Raw genomic sequence first — 14897 nt, forward strand, 5'->3', positions numbered from 1 at the left:
TCTGGGTTGTTTTAACCCAACTTTGGGTCAAATATGGACAAACCCTGCTGTTGGGTTACATTTTTTAAATATACATTTTGACTCAAAAATATTGAAATATTTGACCCAAAATTGGGTTAAACGACCAAGCATTTTTTTTTGTGTGTGTGTGTGTGTGTGTGTGTGTGTGTGTGTGTGTGTGTGTGTGTATATATAATAAATGCATAACAGCAGAGATGATACATAAAAAGCTCAAATGTGATGATTCTTAAGTTAGGAAAGATGACTGAGATTCTGTCTATGAGCCAGATGATTCAGATCGCATGACGGGCGCGCGCTTTGGACGGTTTGAGGTACAGTATTGTCGTGATGTTTGATGTATTTTCCTGAGGTGCTGGTGAGTGTTTGTCTCTTTAAGTACAGTCTCTGTCGTCTGTGGGAAATATGGCGGAATCAGGCGAGTCTTCTGCTGCTGGTGAGTGAAAATAAACCCAGAATTACTCAGTGAAATGATGAATGAACGCGAGTTTCTGATGGGTCGCGTGTCTGTTTCTGTGGGTCACTGAACTCTTATTAGATTCATGTCTTACTGCAGAAACGGTTAAAGGGACACGGACTTATTTGAGTTGAAGTCGTTTTAATGTCGTACAGCATTGCTTTATACTATCAATAATCGTAATTTTCACTGATAACTCTAATCTCTAAAAGATCCATCTTATTTATGTGGAAATAGTGTGAAAATCCTTGGCAGAAATGTCATTAGGAATCCTGAAAAATAAAAATTGCAATCCTGTTTACATTTTTTTTTTTTTAAATCATGTTTTATTTTATTTAATCACGTGTATTTATTTAAACCCTGTCTTATTTATTTTAATCAAATGTATGAATGTACTATAAGTTAAATAATTTATAGTCAATCAACATATTTATGTATTTACACACAATTTTGTTTATTTGAATAATTTTTATGTATCAAATTTATGAATGTATTATTAATTAATTAATTTTCAAAATCAAAAATCAAAAGTAGGCTAAGCCTAATTAGCACATTCAAATAGGATTTTCAAAAAAAAAAAAAAAAACCTTGGGAAAATAAATGCAGAAAATGTAACACTATTAAGGACGCATGAAACCATTCAGAAAAATTTGGGCACAAATGGGTTAATCACGGTTTATTTATTTTAATCAAATATTTTTATGTTTTTACACAAATTATTTTATTTTATTTTATTTTACAGTTTTTACACTGTTTTTCTCCAAACTTTTCCCTGGACCCCATAATATCACATAGCGGTGATGAAGGTTATTGTCGTGTGTGTTGACCTCAGCTGGTCCCTCTGAGCTGCGGATGGTTCTGTTGGGTCGGACGGGTTCAGGCAGGAGTTCGGCTGGAAACACCATCCTGGGCCGATCCGCGTTCTGGACTGACACCTCGCCCGTGTCCGTGACGCGCCACTGCCAGCGCGCGGGGGGCGTGTCGGATGGGCGGAGCCTGCGTGTGATTGACACGCCGGGGTTCTTCCACACCTGCATGAGCCCAGATGAGGTCCGAGTGGAGCTGGGCCGGTGTGTGGATCTGTCGACGCCCGGACCAAACGTGTTCCTGCTGCTGCTGCGCGCCGGACGGGTGACGCGCGAGTGCCGCGCCGCTCTCGACTGGATCCGCGCCGCGTTCGGGCCGCAGGCGCTCCGGTTTACCGTGGTTCTGATCACGTGGGGCGACGCGCTCGGGTCGAAACCCGCCGAGGACTTCCTGAAGGAGAGCACGGAATTATGGGAGTTTGTTTGCGAGTGTGCGGGCGGCTTCCACGTGTTTGATAACACTAAAGGTATTCCACCACATAAATAAATGACACAAACTAATTAGTTAATTACTAATAATGAATTATACAATTACTATTACTTTTACTTTTTTCGCATACATACCTCACGTAAAGCATTATACTATAGCAGATATCAACTGATTGATTGTTAATATTGTTGCAAAATGTAACTGTCCAACTCTTTAAAGATGGATATGCTGTAACTGTCCAACTCTTTATATAAAGATGGATATGTATTGCAAAGCTCTCTATATAAAGTTGGATATATATTTCACTAAGCTCTTTATATACAGTTGTACATAAGTATCGCTCAGCTCTATAAAGTTGGATATATAAGTCTGCATAGATACAGTACACTGATACTATACAGCAAATCCCAACTGTTTGATTGTTTACATTGTCACAAAATGTAACTATATTAACTATATTATCCTTCAGCATGAAAATATTAACATCATGATTTTCTGTGAAGCTGCTTTGAAACAATGTGTTGTGAAAAGTGCTATATAACTAAAGGTCAGGAGGAGAGGTCGCAGGTCACGGAGCTGCTGCAGAAGATGGATGTGTTGGTTCAGCGCAACGCAGGAGATCATTACACCGGAGACATGCTCCAGCAGGCCGAGAGCGCCGTACGACACGCGCAGCAGAGGATTCTGGGAGAGGAACCAGAGGAGGAGGAGCAGAGGAAGAGTGCAGAGTGTGTTTTCTGGTACGAGCTGCTCAGCGCTGTGGGTCGTGGAGCGGTGGAGGCGTCCGGAGTGATGGAGAAAGGGAAGGGTAAAGGGAAGAAGGTCAAAGCTATTCAGAGGGCGGCGGCCATCGCCTCCACACCGCTGTCAATCACAACCGCTGCTAAAGTGATGGGCGGAGCCGTGAGAGAGGGGACTAAAGTACTGATCAAGCACAAGAACACACTCCTGCACTAACACACACACATGCACCGCTGTCAATCACAGCCGCTGCTAAAGTGATGGGCGGAGCCGTGAGAGAGGGGACTAAAGTACTGATCAAACACAAGAACACACTCCTGCACTAACACACACACATGCACCGCTGTCAATCACAGCCGCTGCTAAAGTGATGGGTGGAGCCGTGAGAGGGGACTAAAGTACTGATCAAACACAAGAACACACACTATATATATTTATTTTTTTGATTTGGGGTGAAATGAGCTGAAAGTTTTTTCATGATTACATTACAGTTTTTTTCAACTGCTTACACACAAAATCCTCACTAAAACCTTACCTAAAAACCTGACACTCAAACACCAGAACCACACACCAAATCTGCAAAACCATACACAAATTATCAGCCTTCGACTCAGTTTTCAATTTCATAAAACACTTTTTGCAAACCAAAACACACACTTCTCTATGTAACAGTAACACACAAATATCTAACAGGCAGTATCTTGATTTCCTTTTTCAAACACAACCTATTAGTCTAGCAGGAGAAATAGGCTCCCATGTATCCGTTTGGCTTTTTTTTGTAACCTGTTTTTTTGGGACCCTAATGGTGTCTAGTTAAGAATTTTTGATGTTGCCGAGGTTAACTAATGTCCCATGGGGTTCGTTTGGCGGCGATCTTGAAGTGAGGTCAGCGCTAGGGGCAAAAATGTATCAGGTTACGACTGTAACCCTGGTTCCCTGAAGAGGGAACGAGACGCTGCGTTGAGACGCGGTGGGAATGCCTCTGTGTGATTGCGTCATGAAGCACGTATGAAATCAGTCCAATGGCGTGACGGAACGTCATGTGACGTCATTGACCAGGAAACTATAAAGCATACCTGGAACAAACAGTCACTAGCTTCTGATAGGCTGAAGCAAGTCGCTCACAGGCATGCAGGGAGTATGGCAGGGTGACGTAGCGTCCCTCCTCAGGGCACCAGGGTTACAGTCGTAACCTGAGACATTCCCTTTCAAGGGAACTCGAGTTGCGTCGAGACGCTGTGGGAACACTATACCCACGACGCCATAGTAACAAGTGCCTGTCCGTGTGAAATCTCTGCACAAACTAAGACGAAAGCACCTGCACCCCTGGAGTGGAGCCGAGGTCAAGGTCATAAACCTCACTATGTGCGGCGAGGCAACATCCCGCCACATCACAAACATATTGGAGGGATATTTAGAAGCAGCCATACTCCTAGTCTCTTGGTTTGACGCCTCACAGTGCCACGAAGGAAACATTATTAGAGGGTGTCTCCCCAAGGTTACACCACTTAAAGGGACGTGGTAAGCAGCTAAGGCCGCCATGTACACCTTTAGTGTGGATGGGGATAGACCTGCGGAGAAACGCTCCTGCAGGAACTCCAGCATTGGACCCACTGGGCAGATAACTGGGTCCGGCTGGTGCTCTCCGCACCAGGAAGTGAAAAATATTTCCACTTCAAGGTGTAGAGTTTCCTTGTGGAGGGAGCCCTGGAGTGGAGGATGGTCTCAACAACCTTGGTTGAGAGACCTGAACTTATGAGCCATGCGGACAAGCACATGATGGCCCCTCATGGTCTGGGAGGAAGGGTTTAAGATCATGAGTGGTCGCTCGGTGAGAGGTCTGTGGCAGGACCATCTACTTTCTTGACAGTTTCCCAACCTGTGAAGGAAGCGTCTGTCGTTAGCATTACGTGACGAAAAGAAGCCCCCAGAACTGGGTCTTGGGGCGAGGAACCAAGGCTTCTTCCACATGTCTAAGGCACGTAGGCATCGCCGCGTGACCTTGATCATGCGAAGCAGATTTCCCCTCGGAAAAAAACCCTTGGTTCTGAGCCACCTCTGCAGGGGTCTCATGTACAGCAGGCCTAAAGTTATTGCGTTGGACGCAGCTGCCATGAGACCCAAGAGTCTCTGAAACTGTTCAGTGAGTGACTGGCCTAGTAAAAAAACATGTTACAAAAAAATGACAAACGGATACATGGGAACCTATTTCTTCTGCTAGACTATATCAAAATGCCACAGTAATTCATCAGAGCCTCACACTAACTCCTCACATGAGCAAACACTCATTGCTTAACTGAACACCAACCAATCATGACTTCAGAATAGGCTTATAAATAGGCCAAAGGTCAAGTTATAGATTTTTCAGACTGTGCAATACTGTATTCACAACCACAAATGCTTACAGTAAAGATAAAAATAGTTTGGTTTCAATCTTGCTTTCGTGTTTACCATTAATTTTTCAACATCTCTCTGCTTTATATTTGATGTGTTTCTAATGCTGTATCATCCTTTGAAGCTGTATATCTGAAACATTCTGCTATATGTTTGCAAGATGGAACTTGCTTGGAATTCTACTTGTGATAATTGAGGTTTATCTGAGATAATTGTATTCAGCTGATTGTCCTTAATTGCTGACCTGCTTAAAAAGGGTGAATGTTGTTTGCTAAGTGAGCACTGAAGATAGCAATGTGCTGAAATGTTTGCTTGCTGGTGTCTATTTTGTTTTTAACTCACATGCACTTTGCACTTTTTGCACTTTTTGCACGATGCCATGTTTTTGTAGACTTTCGGTCTTGAGTGGATCAGTGTGCGGCCAGCCACCCTTTTTGTTCATTCTTCAACATCTCTCTGCCAAATACTTTCAATCTTGCACAGAAATGAAATAGGAGCTCATGAAAGAAGAGCTTTAGGTTTTGAATAACTGTGTGTATATGATATATCCAAGCAAGGTGTTTGCAACGCAAGACAAATGCTTGCTTTTGAGATGTTTGTGCATGTTTTGAATGAAGTGCTTCATTTTGCAGGAGATGTGTGGCATTTTGCATTTACTGTGTGCAATTCTTGGATTTGTGTGTAAAGTTTTGAAAAAAAAGAGTCAAAGTTTTGAAAATGTGTGTAAGCAGTTGAAAAAAGCCCCGGTAATATTACTGCGTTAATGATAATGTCTGTCAAACATCACGATTGTGATTGACTTTATGAACTGAAAATAAAGACCCATGACCCGCAGACTAACCCGAGTGTGTGTGTGTGTTTGTGCTCATTCACTCTCGTAAACGCAAGCGTCTGCTCCGCAGAGAGAGAAACTCTTTATTGACATGCTTTATAAAACATACTTTATAAAAACGAGGACAGATAAACTGTCCGTCTTCAAATAAGCTCATTAAAAAATCATTATGATATTGCCAGACATCCAATAAAAGTCATTCTCCGACTGAAATATGGTTTATACAAACATTCATGATCTTCGCTGGTATATTGGCACACAAATATCTCTTATCAAACGTCCCTTAACAGAATGCAAGAGCATTGCATAGGTGGTGATAAACAACAAAATCATTTACCAAATTAACTACAGGAAAAAAAAAACAAGACTATTAGAAATAGAATGAACGAGAAACAAAGCAGGAACCTAAGAATGTGGAGTGTTACATACATAAACATAGACACAAACATACACACACACACACAGACTTTATTTATGAACAGAAACATTAAGGCATCGAATGCGAGACTCGTCCAGCAGATCTGATCACTGTAAGGCACAATTACACCGCAGACGCAAACGAACTACAGTGGCGGGTGGTGATGATGTCACTGGTGGGTGTGGCCTGATGAAGGGGCGGGGCCTGATCCAATAACTCACACTGGCATTGGCAGTGTCATCTTTCCACTTCCTCTCAGCACTGCAGAGAGAGAGAGAGAGACTGATGAGTATTAGAGTTCAGTAATAGTTTCGTGAAACTTTAAAAGGGACAGTTCACCCAAAAATGTCAATAAGCCCATGATTTACTCACCCTCAAGCCATCCTTGGTGTATCTGACGTTCTTCTTTCAGACGAATACAAGCGGAGTTATATAAAAAAAAATTCCTGGCTCTATCTGGCAGTGAATGATCGTTTCTGTTTTGAAGTCCATCAAAGTGCATCTATCCATGATGAAAGTGCTCCACACGGCTCCGGGGGTTAATAAAGACCTTCTGAAGTGAAGCGATGCGTTTGTGTAAGAGGAATATCCATATTTAAAACTTAATCGACTAAAATAACTCGCTTCCGACAGACGGCCGTACGGCGAAAGAATAACCCTTGACCTGACGCACAACGTAATGATGAACGCGGATGCGCAGAGGATAGAGCAAAACAAAATACAAGTCACGAATTAGAAGTCTAAAACCTCAATTTTTAACGAGAAAGTGGGAGGAGCTTGAGTTTGTTGCCCAGCCCTGTTTGTTTGAACCGCGAGAGGCGTCAAAGCTCAGGCTACTCCTACATCCGACGTCATACATCGTCAAGTGTTTCTCTTGTGGCGTAAGTCGACTTGCGTACGGCCGTCCGCCGGAAGCTAGTTATTTTAGTCATTAAAGTTTAAATATTTTTCTTACACGAACGCATCGTTTCGCTTCAGAAGGCTTTTATTAACCCGCCAGAGCCGTGTGGAGCACTTTTATAATGAATAGATGCACTTTGATGGACTTCAACAAATATACAGCCATTCACTGCCATTATCAAGCTTGGAAGAGCCAAGACATTTTTTTAATATAACTCTGATTGTATTCGTCTGAAAGAAGAATGTCATATACACCTAGGATGGCTTGAGGGTGAGTAAATCGTGGGCTAATTTAAATTTTTTGGTGAACTATCCCTTTAAACCGCAGGAGTGTGACGTCTGCTGACCTCTGGTGAAGTAGAGATAGAAGAAGTCGCAGTAGAAGATGGTCTGGACGACGCCGGACACCACGGCGATCTGGTCGAAGAACCCCTCCACATGATAGCGCCACACCCAGTTGGCGAGGTACAGCGAGCGGTACAGGCCCAGGAAGAACAGGTAGTGTGTGGTGATGGACTCCGCCTCGCCCGTCTTCGTGATCATGAATAGCTGAGGCAGGATCGCCACCGACTCCAGGTAGATGGAGAACGTCCACATGATCTACACACACACACACACACACAGACACGTCAAAGTCAATGATATACACACACACATGTCTATGACGACACAGCGGTCAAAGGCAATCAGTGACAGAGGGATGGATGGATGGATGGATAGATAGATAGATAGATAGATGGAAAATATTGATGATGGATGGATGGATGGATGGATGGATGGATGGAAAATATAGATGGAAAATATGGATGGATGGATGGATGGATGGATGGATGGATTGATAGATGGAAAATATTGATGATAGATAGATAGATAGATAGATAGATAGATAGATAGATAGATAGATAGATAGATAGATAGATAGATAGATAGATATTGATGATGATGGATGGATGGATGGATGGATAGATAGATAATATTGATGATGGATGGCTGGATGGATAGATAGATAGATAGATAGATAGATAGATAGATAGATAGATAGATAGATAGATAGATAGATAGATAGATAGATAGATAGATAGATAGAAAATATTGATGATGATGGATGGATGGATGGATGGATAGATAGATAATATTGATGATGGATGGATGGATGGCTGGATAGATAGATAGATAGATAGATAGATAGACAGTTGTGGAAAAAAATTATCTTTTCTTTGTATTTTATTTTCAATGATTTAGCAAATGAATGCCATGCGTTCTTTGGATGTATTTTGAGTTTCTTTTATGATGCTGATACAGCTGGAAGGTGTGTGTGAGACTTCAGAGGTGAGAAGACCCCCGGGCTGGGGAGGGTTCAAGGGGGGGTCCCTTTTGTTATTTTGTTTAGTGGGGGCTGTAAGAGATAGCCTTTGAATAGAACACTATAAAGTAGCTGGTCAACCTCTGCTCTGGGTCTCACTCCGCCTGCAGCTGGACTGTGGATGGACTGGGAACTATTCTTGCAAGAATAAATACCTTTTAAGGACAATTTGAATCCTGATGTCTCTTATGCCTGATGCTGTTTTGTTAGTTATTTGTTTTTGCCTCAACAATAGATAGATAGATAGATAGATAGATAGATAGATAGATAGATAGATAGATAGATAGATAGATAGATAGATAGATAGATAGATAGATAGATGGAAAATATTGATGATGGATGGATGGATGGATGGATAGATAGATAAACTATAAACCCTAATGCTCAAATTAATGAACTGGTTTGAGTAGGTTAAACTTAAATTAAACAAATTAGTTCAAGTAAATTAACTTCTATGAGTTTTTAAAACTTTCTTTTTCTTTTGAGTTCATCAAATTGACACATTTTAAGTAATCTGAATTATTTCATTGTTTCCAGTTTTATGAACTAGTTTCTTTTAATTTAGACAAACTTAGATGTAACTGAAACTGAGCCTGAATTTCTATTTCCCAGCATGCTTTACTCAAGTTACTCAAAAACTTGAAATTAAGAGCAACTCAAATGTATGAGTACAAAATTAAAATCGGCCAGTTTCTTTGAATTTCTTAACTTAAACATTTTGCTGTAACTGATTACCTCAAATTATTGAGTTTTACCAACTTATTTGGGTTTACAGTGAAATGAAAAAGACAGACAGATGTGGTCAGTGTTTGATCTTAATATCTGAAGCGTTTGAACTCTGACCTCCAGTGGAGTGAAGGCGTAGTTCTCCAGGAAGGACAGTCCGGCCACTGGCACCAGCAGGAACTCCACGCGGAACGAGTCGCTCTCAGAGTCGTACGTGTTCCTGAAGCGGGAGTAGATGAGGCTGACGGTGGCGTACGCCAAGACCAGATACACCACCTGAGAGAGACAGAGAGAGAGAGACGTCTGGATGTGATTTACACTGGCCATTTTTACATCCAAACTTGGGTATTTTACTTCTGTACACAATTTAAATATCACATAAAACATTTTTGAATGAAGCGTTTCCATCTCATGTGTTCAAAAGAACAAAATTGTCACTTTCTGGGAAATTGGCACAAAATATCTTTAATAAAAATGACAGTTGCTGCAATCTGTTTTTTTTTTTTCCCTCCATCAGAAATTATGAGCTCAAAACACAATGGACGCTGTCATGTTCTCTTGCGTTCGGATACTGGTGTTCGGAAACGCAATCGTGTGAGACGGTTATTTTCCGTCAACAACTGAAGAGATTCTGTTTTTAAGAATGTAATATTTAGTATCCTTATACTTTTAATATCATAATTATGACTAAGTATCTCATAATTTGCACTTTTTATATCATAATTATGACTTTATCTCACAATTTATACTTTTATATCATAATTATGACTTAGTATTTCATAATTTATACTTTTTATATCATAATTATGACTGGATCTAATCATTTATAATTTTTATATCATAATTATGGCTTAGTATCTAATAATTTATACTAGTTATATCATAATTATGACTATCTCATAATTAATACTTTTAATATCATAATTATGACATTGTATCTCATAATGTATACTTTTTATAGCATAATTATGACTATCTCATAATTTATACTTTTTATATAATGACTTTTATCTCAATGTATTTTATATCATAATTATGACAATATCATAATTTATACTTTTCTATATCATAATTATGACTTAATATATCATCATTTATCATTTTATTATAATTATGATTATCTCATAATTAAAAAAAATATATATCATAACTATGACTATCTCATAATTGATCCTTTTTATATCATAATTATGACTTAGTATATCATAATTTATACTTTTATTATAACTCGTAATTTATACTTTTTATATCATGATTATGATTATGTTGACCTTCATGACGGTGTTGTAGATGGAGATGAAGGCAGTGAACAGGTCCAGATATCTGGTGGTGAAGACCAGCGCGAACAGCAGCTGAGACTTCCCAGAAATACCTGAAACACACAACAACACGCTTCAGAACACAACACAACACACACAAAGACAAAACAGGGTCTGGAGTTCCTCAAGGAACCTGAAGAACCACTGAACACCCTGATAGACACACTGCAATCCGCTGCCACGTAAACACAACACAAACCTTGCGTTGACAAACGCGTAAAATCATTTACAACACTCGCGTTATGCGTCATGCGTGCGTTTAAAGAGTTTCACGCGTTTTTCGCGTGCAAATCAATTTTAAATAAGATCCACTCCGGTTCTTCTCCACATTCACGTTCTTCTGTCACAATTAAATTATCTGATGTGCACAATTAAAGTTACATATTAATAATAATAACACTTACCTGCGCATGATTTGGATCTCCATATCTTCAGGAACAGAATAATGATGGCGACCAGATGACAAAGATCTCCAGACAGTCGGAAGATATTCATCTTATCGCTGGATTTATGGAGTTTTGCAGCTGCTCTCAGACCAGATGTTCGTCCTGCACAAATAATAATAGGCTACAAACTCTTTTTCTATGTTCTGCTCAGCGCGCGCCCCTCATATCCACACGCCCTCCGGCTGTTAGTATCAATCTCTAGTTAATATATCAGATATACTAGAATCAGTGATGATTTACTGTAAGTCTCTGAGGTTCTGCGCTGGTCTGTGCGCTCGCGCCCCTGATCGGTGACGTGGCTGACCAGGATCCGGGTTTCCTCACCGCGCGCGTTCACGATCCGCGCGTCACACCGCCTGCGGCGTGCGCATTTAAAGAGGAAGCGCGTGAGTGAAGCTGTTTGCGCGCGCACAGTCACTAAATTATTATTCATATATTGAGATCTGCTGGAATTATTTTAGTTTATGAAGAGTTCCCAGCATCACTGTATTATACATTCACGTGAAAAAGTAGCATCGATTCCACTGTGTCCAGTTGCAACATTTGAGCTTTGATAAATATAGCCATGTAAAACAAATTGTGTTTTAGTGTGATTTACCCGCAGGTTCATTCCTCAATGTAAAGAGCCTGAACCAGTTCATTCTGACTTTAAAAATATATACATTATGTGTGTGTGTTTCTTTGATATGTTTTGGCTTATCAGTAATAAACCATATCAGATTTGTTCAGATATCTCTTGTTTGTTTGCGCAGATGCTCGTTATTATGAAGGTCATTGTAGGTTTATTTTAGCGTGTGATTCTGTGATTTCAGATGGAAAACACTGGAAGTTCAGCTGTGAAACAGACCACAGATCTGATGCTTTGGCTACATTCAAATCACAGTCTATAAATCTCTCTCTCTCTCTCTCTCTCTCTCTCAGATTGTATATTTGCATGGACAAGCATTTGCAGTTCACCTGCATGCAATGTGTTAATGCAAACTATATAATTTAAAGTAAAATAACATAGCTCAATCTGAGAATGCAAAATAACAATAGTGCAAAATAAAGTACAATTCAGTAAAAGTGCAGGAGAAGGCTATACTATATTGCAATAAACAACTTTAATAAATAGAGCAATGCATTATCAAAATAAAGAATGAAAAGTGGTATGGAAGGATAAAGTGAAGTGTGTCTATACCAGTGTTTTCCTCTAGAGGACAGTACAGCTCCCTCAAATACTGATGGCAGACACTCATAATACACAACACACACTGGACATGATAATCCTCAAACACACAGACAGAAGACTATCACATAAACTTCAGATCCTAAATGATTTATTCATATATGGCTCATGCAAGAACCTAAAAGATTTTAAAAGATTTAGGCTTTGTTTCAGCACAGATAACAAACATAGGCTAGGTTCTGCTAAAAACGTTTTTCTAACGTGAAGCTATAGTCTAAACGTTATTTCTGAGTGAACATTCACGTTTTTAAATGTTTAAACATGTTTAAAAACATTCTTGTTTAAGGAAACATTCCATTTGATCAGTTTGCAAACATTAGCCTATATAGGAACGTGATGTTTAAGAACGTTCTGAATGTTGTAATGTTTTTAAATGGTAGACGAATGTGAAAAAAAAAAACGTTCCATGAACCGATGTAGCCAATAATTTGTGCACGTTTTAAGAACATTATAAAGAAACGGATAACTTGAACGAACGTTCTATTAACGTTTCTGGAAGAACGTTTGATCATGACTTTGAGAGCACCTTCCCAGAACATTTACAAAGTTTTGAGAACGTTCCCTGTTAGAGATAAACAATAATACAATGTTGCAGATATTACTGTTAACAAATAGGTAGCGTAGTTAGAATGTACCCATTTATAAATATATATATATATATATATATATATATTTTTTTTTTTTTTTTTTTACCAGATAACTAATAGGCCTATACTTAAGTAAAATATAACTGATTTGTAGGGATTGTATTTAACACCTTCCTTCATAATGTTTTACAGTGTGAATGAGCTGGGCGTTATATTTAGCGCCTCATAAACGGTCATGATGCTCGTCTGTTCTCCTGGTGTCTGAATGAGAGACGCGTTGCGTTCAGCGCGTTTGAACGGTTGGACTGAGAGTCGCGTGTGAACTCAGTGTGACAGACAGAGGAGCAGTCAACCATTCGGGATCAAATTAGGAAGTTAGCAAAGGTTCTTTCTTACATAACACGGTCGGCAATAGTGTGTGCAAAACGGCAGAAAACGAGAGTTTCCACACGACTGCGTGAAAGGCCACAACACACAGGACAAGCTACTTTACCGGTGAAAAGAGAGAGAGAGAGAGAGAGAGAGAGAGAAGAACAGCAGTGTGTTCTTGTTCAAGAGGGAAAGGAAAACCTGGAGAGAGACACTGGTGTTGTGTCGATCAGAGGTCGTGGGAATTTATCAGGACGCCCAGAGGCGATTACAGACTAATACACACACACACACACACACACACACACACGCACACACACACACACACAAACACACTGTTCTGTTGTGCTGTGTCACTGTCTCACTCTCACAGACACAGTAATAATTGAGATATGTTTGAGGAACAGATGTTATATCTGAGGATTGTCTTCATCTTCATAGAAACAAGTGGAACTAAATCCCAGCTAACAGGGAAAAGTTCTTCCAGGAACGTTATTAGAACGTTCGTTCAAATGCATCTATTGTCTTATAACATTATCATATAAACGTTCCAAAATGGAACATTTCCTTAATGTTTTTTCTAACATTTGCAATAACTTTTAACATGTGCAATAAATGTTTTTGGACGTTTTGAACGTTCAGAGAACATTTTACTTCATGGGAACGTTAGCAAAATGTTCTTGAATATTTTTGTTCACAGGGATTTGGGATGATTGACAGGTGTAAAAATGTGTCAGTTCTTTCGCTTCATCTAAAGTTCTCTCTCTTATATGAGGGTGAAAGTGCTTTAATGTTCTTCCTGACCTCTGCGTCCTTCACCCTGTAACCTCATGCTACCGCCATCGACCCTGTGTGTGTGTGTGTGTGTATGTGTGTGGTATTGAGGTTTTGGGTCATGTCCTGTTTGAGTAAGAGAGGATCACCTGTCTGTCTGAGCGTCTCTCTCTCTCTCTCTCTCTCTCTCTCTCTCAGAGGCGGCATGTTTATATATCCAATCAAAACAACTGAATAATTCTAGATTTATTAAACTTTTAGTTTCATAACTACCAATATGAAATCAAATATCTTATTTTAATTCCTCGTTATATTTTCGGAAGCACCAACACAGTCTCATGGAAATGTGTAACTATTTGATGTTTTGCCCAGTTGGTGACTAATTTGTATCAATTCGATCTCGATTTTTGTATGATCTGCTTATAGTTATGTTTGGGGGTGGACCTTCAAAAACTGAATTCAGCAAATTGGCGTGACCAATTTGAATCTGTTGCGGAATCTGCAAGGGGGTGAAAACCTTTGCATGTATTACAAGTAACTTGAGTTATGTAATCAGATTACTTTTTTTAAGTAACTAGTGAAGTGACGCAATTCTTTTCACGAGTTCACATCTACATATAATTATTACGGTAAAGGTTATGCGTATTTGGCGTGCTGTCCGGGTGGAGGGCTCCGAGCTCGGAATTTCTGCCCGAACCCAGAGTACTCCCCCCGTTGGTGAGAGTAGATGGAACTAGAAGTGAGGAGATGGGGTGGAGGTGGGATGCTGAATAAACTGTCAAGGAACAGAGGTGGGTTCTGCTGTTATTTATATTGTCCTGAGTTGATTCTTTTGCAAGGGTGACCTGGCCAAGACAGTATTAATGATAAATACAGCGTGAATATAATTTTGTACCATAAAATATCATAAAAATACAATATATATAAAAAATTAAATACAGTACATTCATTTCATTGAAAAAAAAAAAAATAAATTAGGTCATTTTTGACCGACATGTGAAGAGCACCAGAGGGTTAAAAAGTAACTAA

The 14897-nt window shown here is 39.7% G+C and overlaps 2 protein-coding genes across 4 annotated transcripts in view; one reads left to right on the forward strand and one right to left on the reverse strand.

Annotated features, from left to right (window-relative positions):
- Positions 1-302: 302 nt before the first annotated feature.
- LOC311292634 (GTPase IMAP family member 7) lies at positions 303-5756 on the forward strand. Its single transcript, XM_084412374.1, has 3 exons — positions 303-454; positions 1308-1808; positions 2319-5756. The coding sequence occupies exons 1-3, from the start codon at positions 424-426 to the stop codon at positions 2726-2728; spliced, it is 942 nt and encodes a 313-aa protein (XP_084268500.1). The 5' UTR covers positions 303-423; the 3' UTR covers positions 2729-5756.
- Positions 5757-5796: 40 nt separating this feature from the next.
- kdelr3 (KDEL endoplasmic reticulum protein retention receptor 3) overlaps positions 5797-14897 on the reverse strand; it is a 50915-nt gene continuing 41814 nt past the window's right edge. For 2 of the 3 annotated variants that reach the window (XM_084412504.1, XM_084412502.1), the window contains 5 exons: positions 10869-11012; positions 10417-10517; positions 9263-9421; positions 7404-7656; positions 5797-6417 (listed from right to left, as the gene is read on the reverse strand). In XM_084412504.1, the coding sequence (XP_084268630.1) occupies positions 6374-6417; positions 7404-7656; positions 9263-9421; positions 10417-10517; positions 10869-10959 (648 nt within the window). In that variant the 5' untranslated portion in view covers positions 10960-11012 and the 3' untranslated portion in view covers positions 5797-6373. Of the gene's footprint in view, positions 6418-7403; positions 7657-9262; positions 9422-10416; positions 10518-10868; positions 11013-11150; positions 11257-14897 lie in introns of those variants that run through there. The other variant, XM_084412503.1, reaches the window with a different exon arrangement.

The sequence above is a fragment of the Rutilus rutilus genome (genome assembly GCF_951802725.1).
Source record: "Rutilus rutilus genome assembly, chromosome: 1".
Lineage (NCBI taxonomy): Eukaryota > Metazoa > Chordata > Actinopteri > Cypriniformes > Leuciscidae > Rutilus > Rutilus rutilus.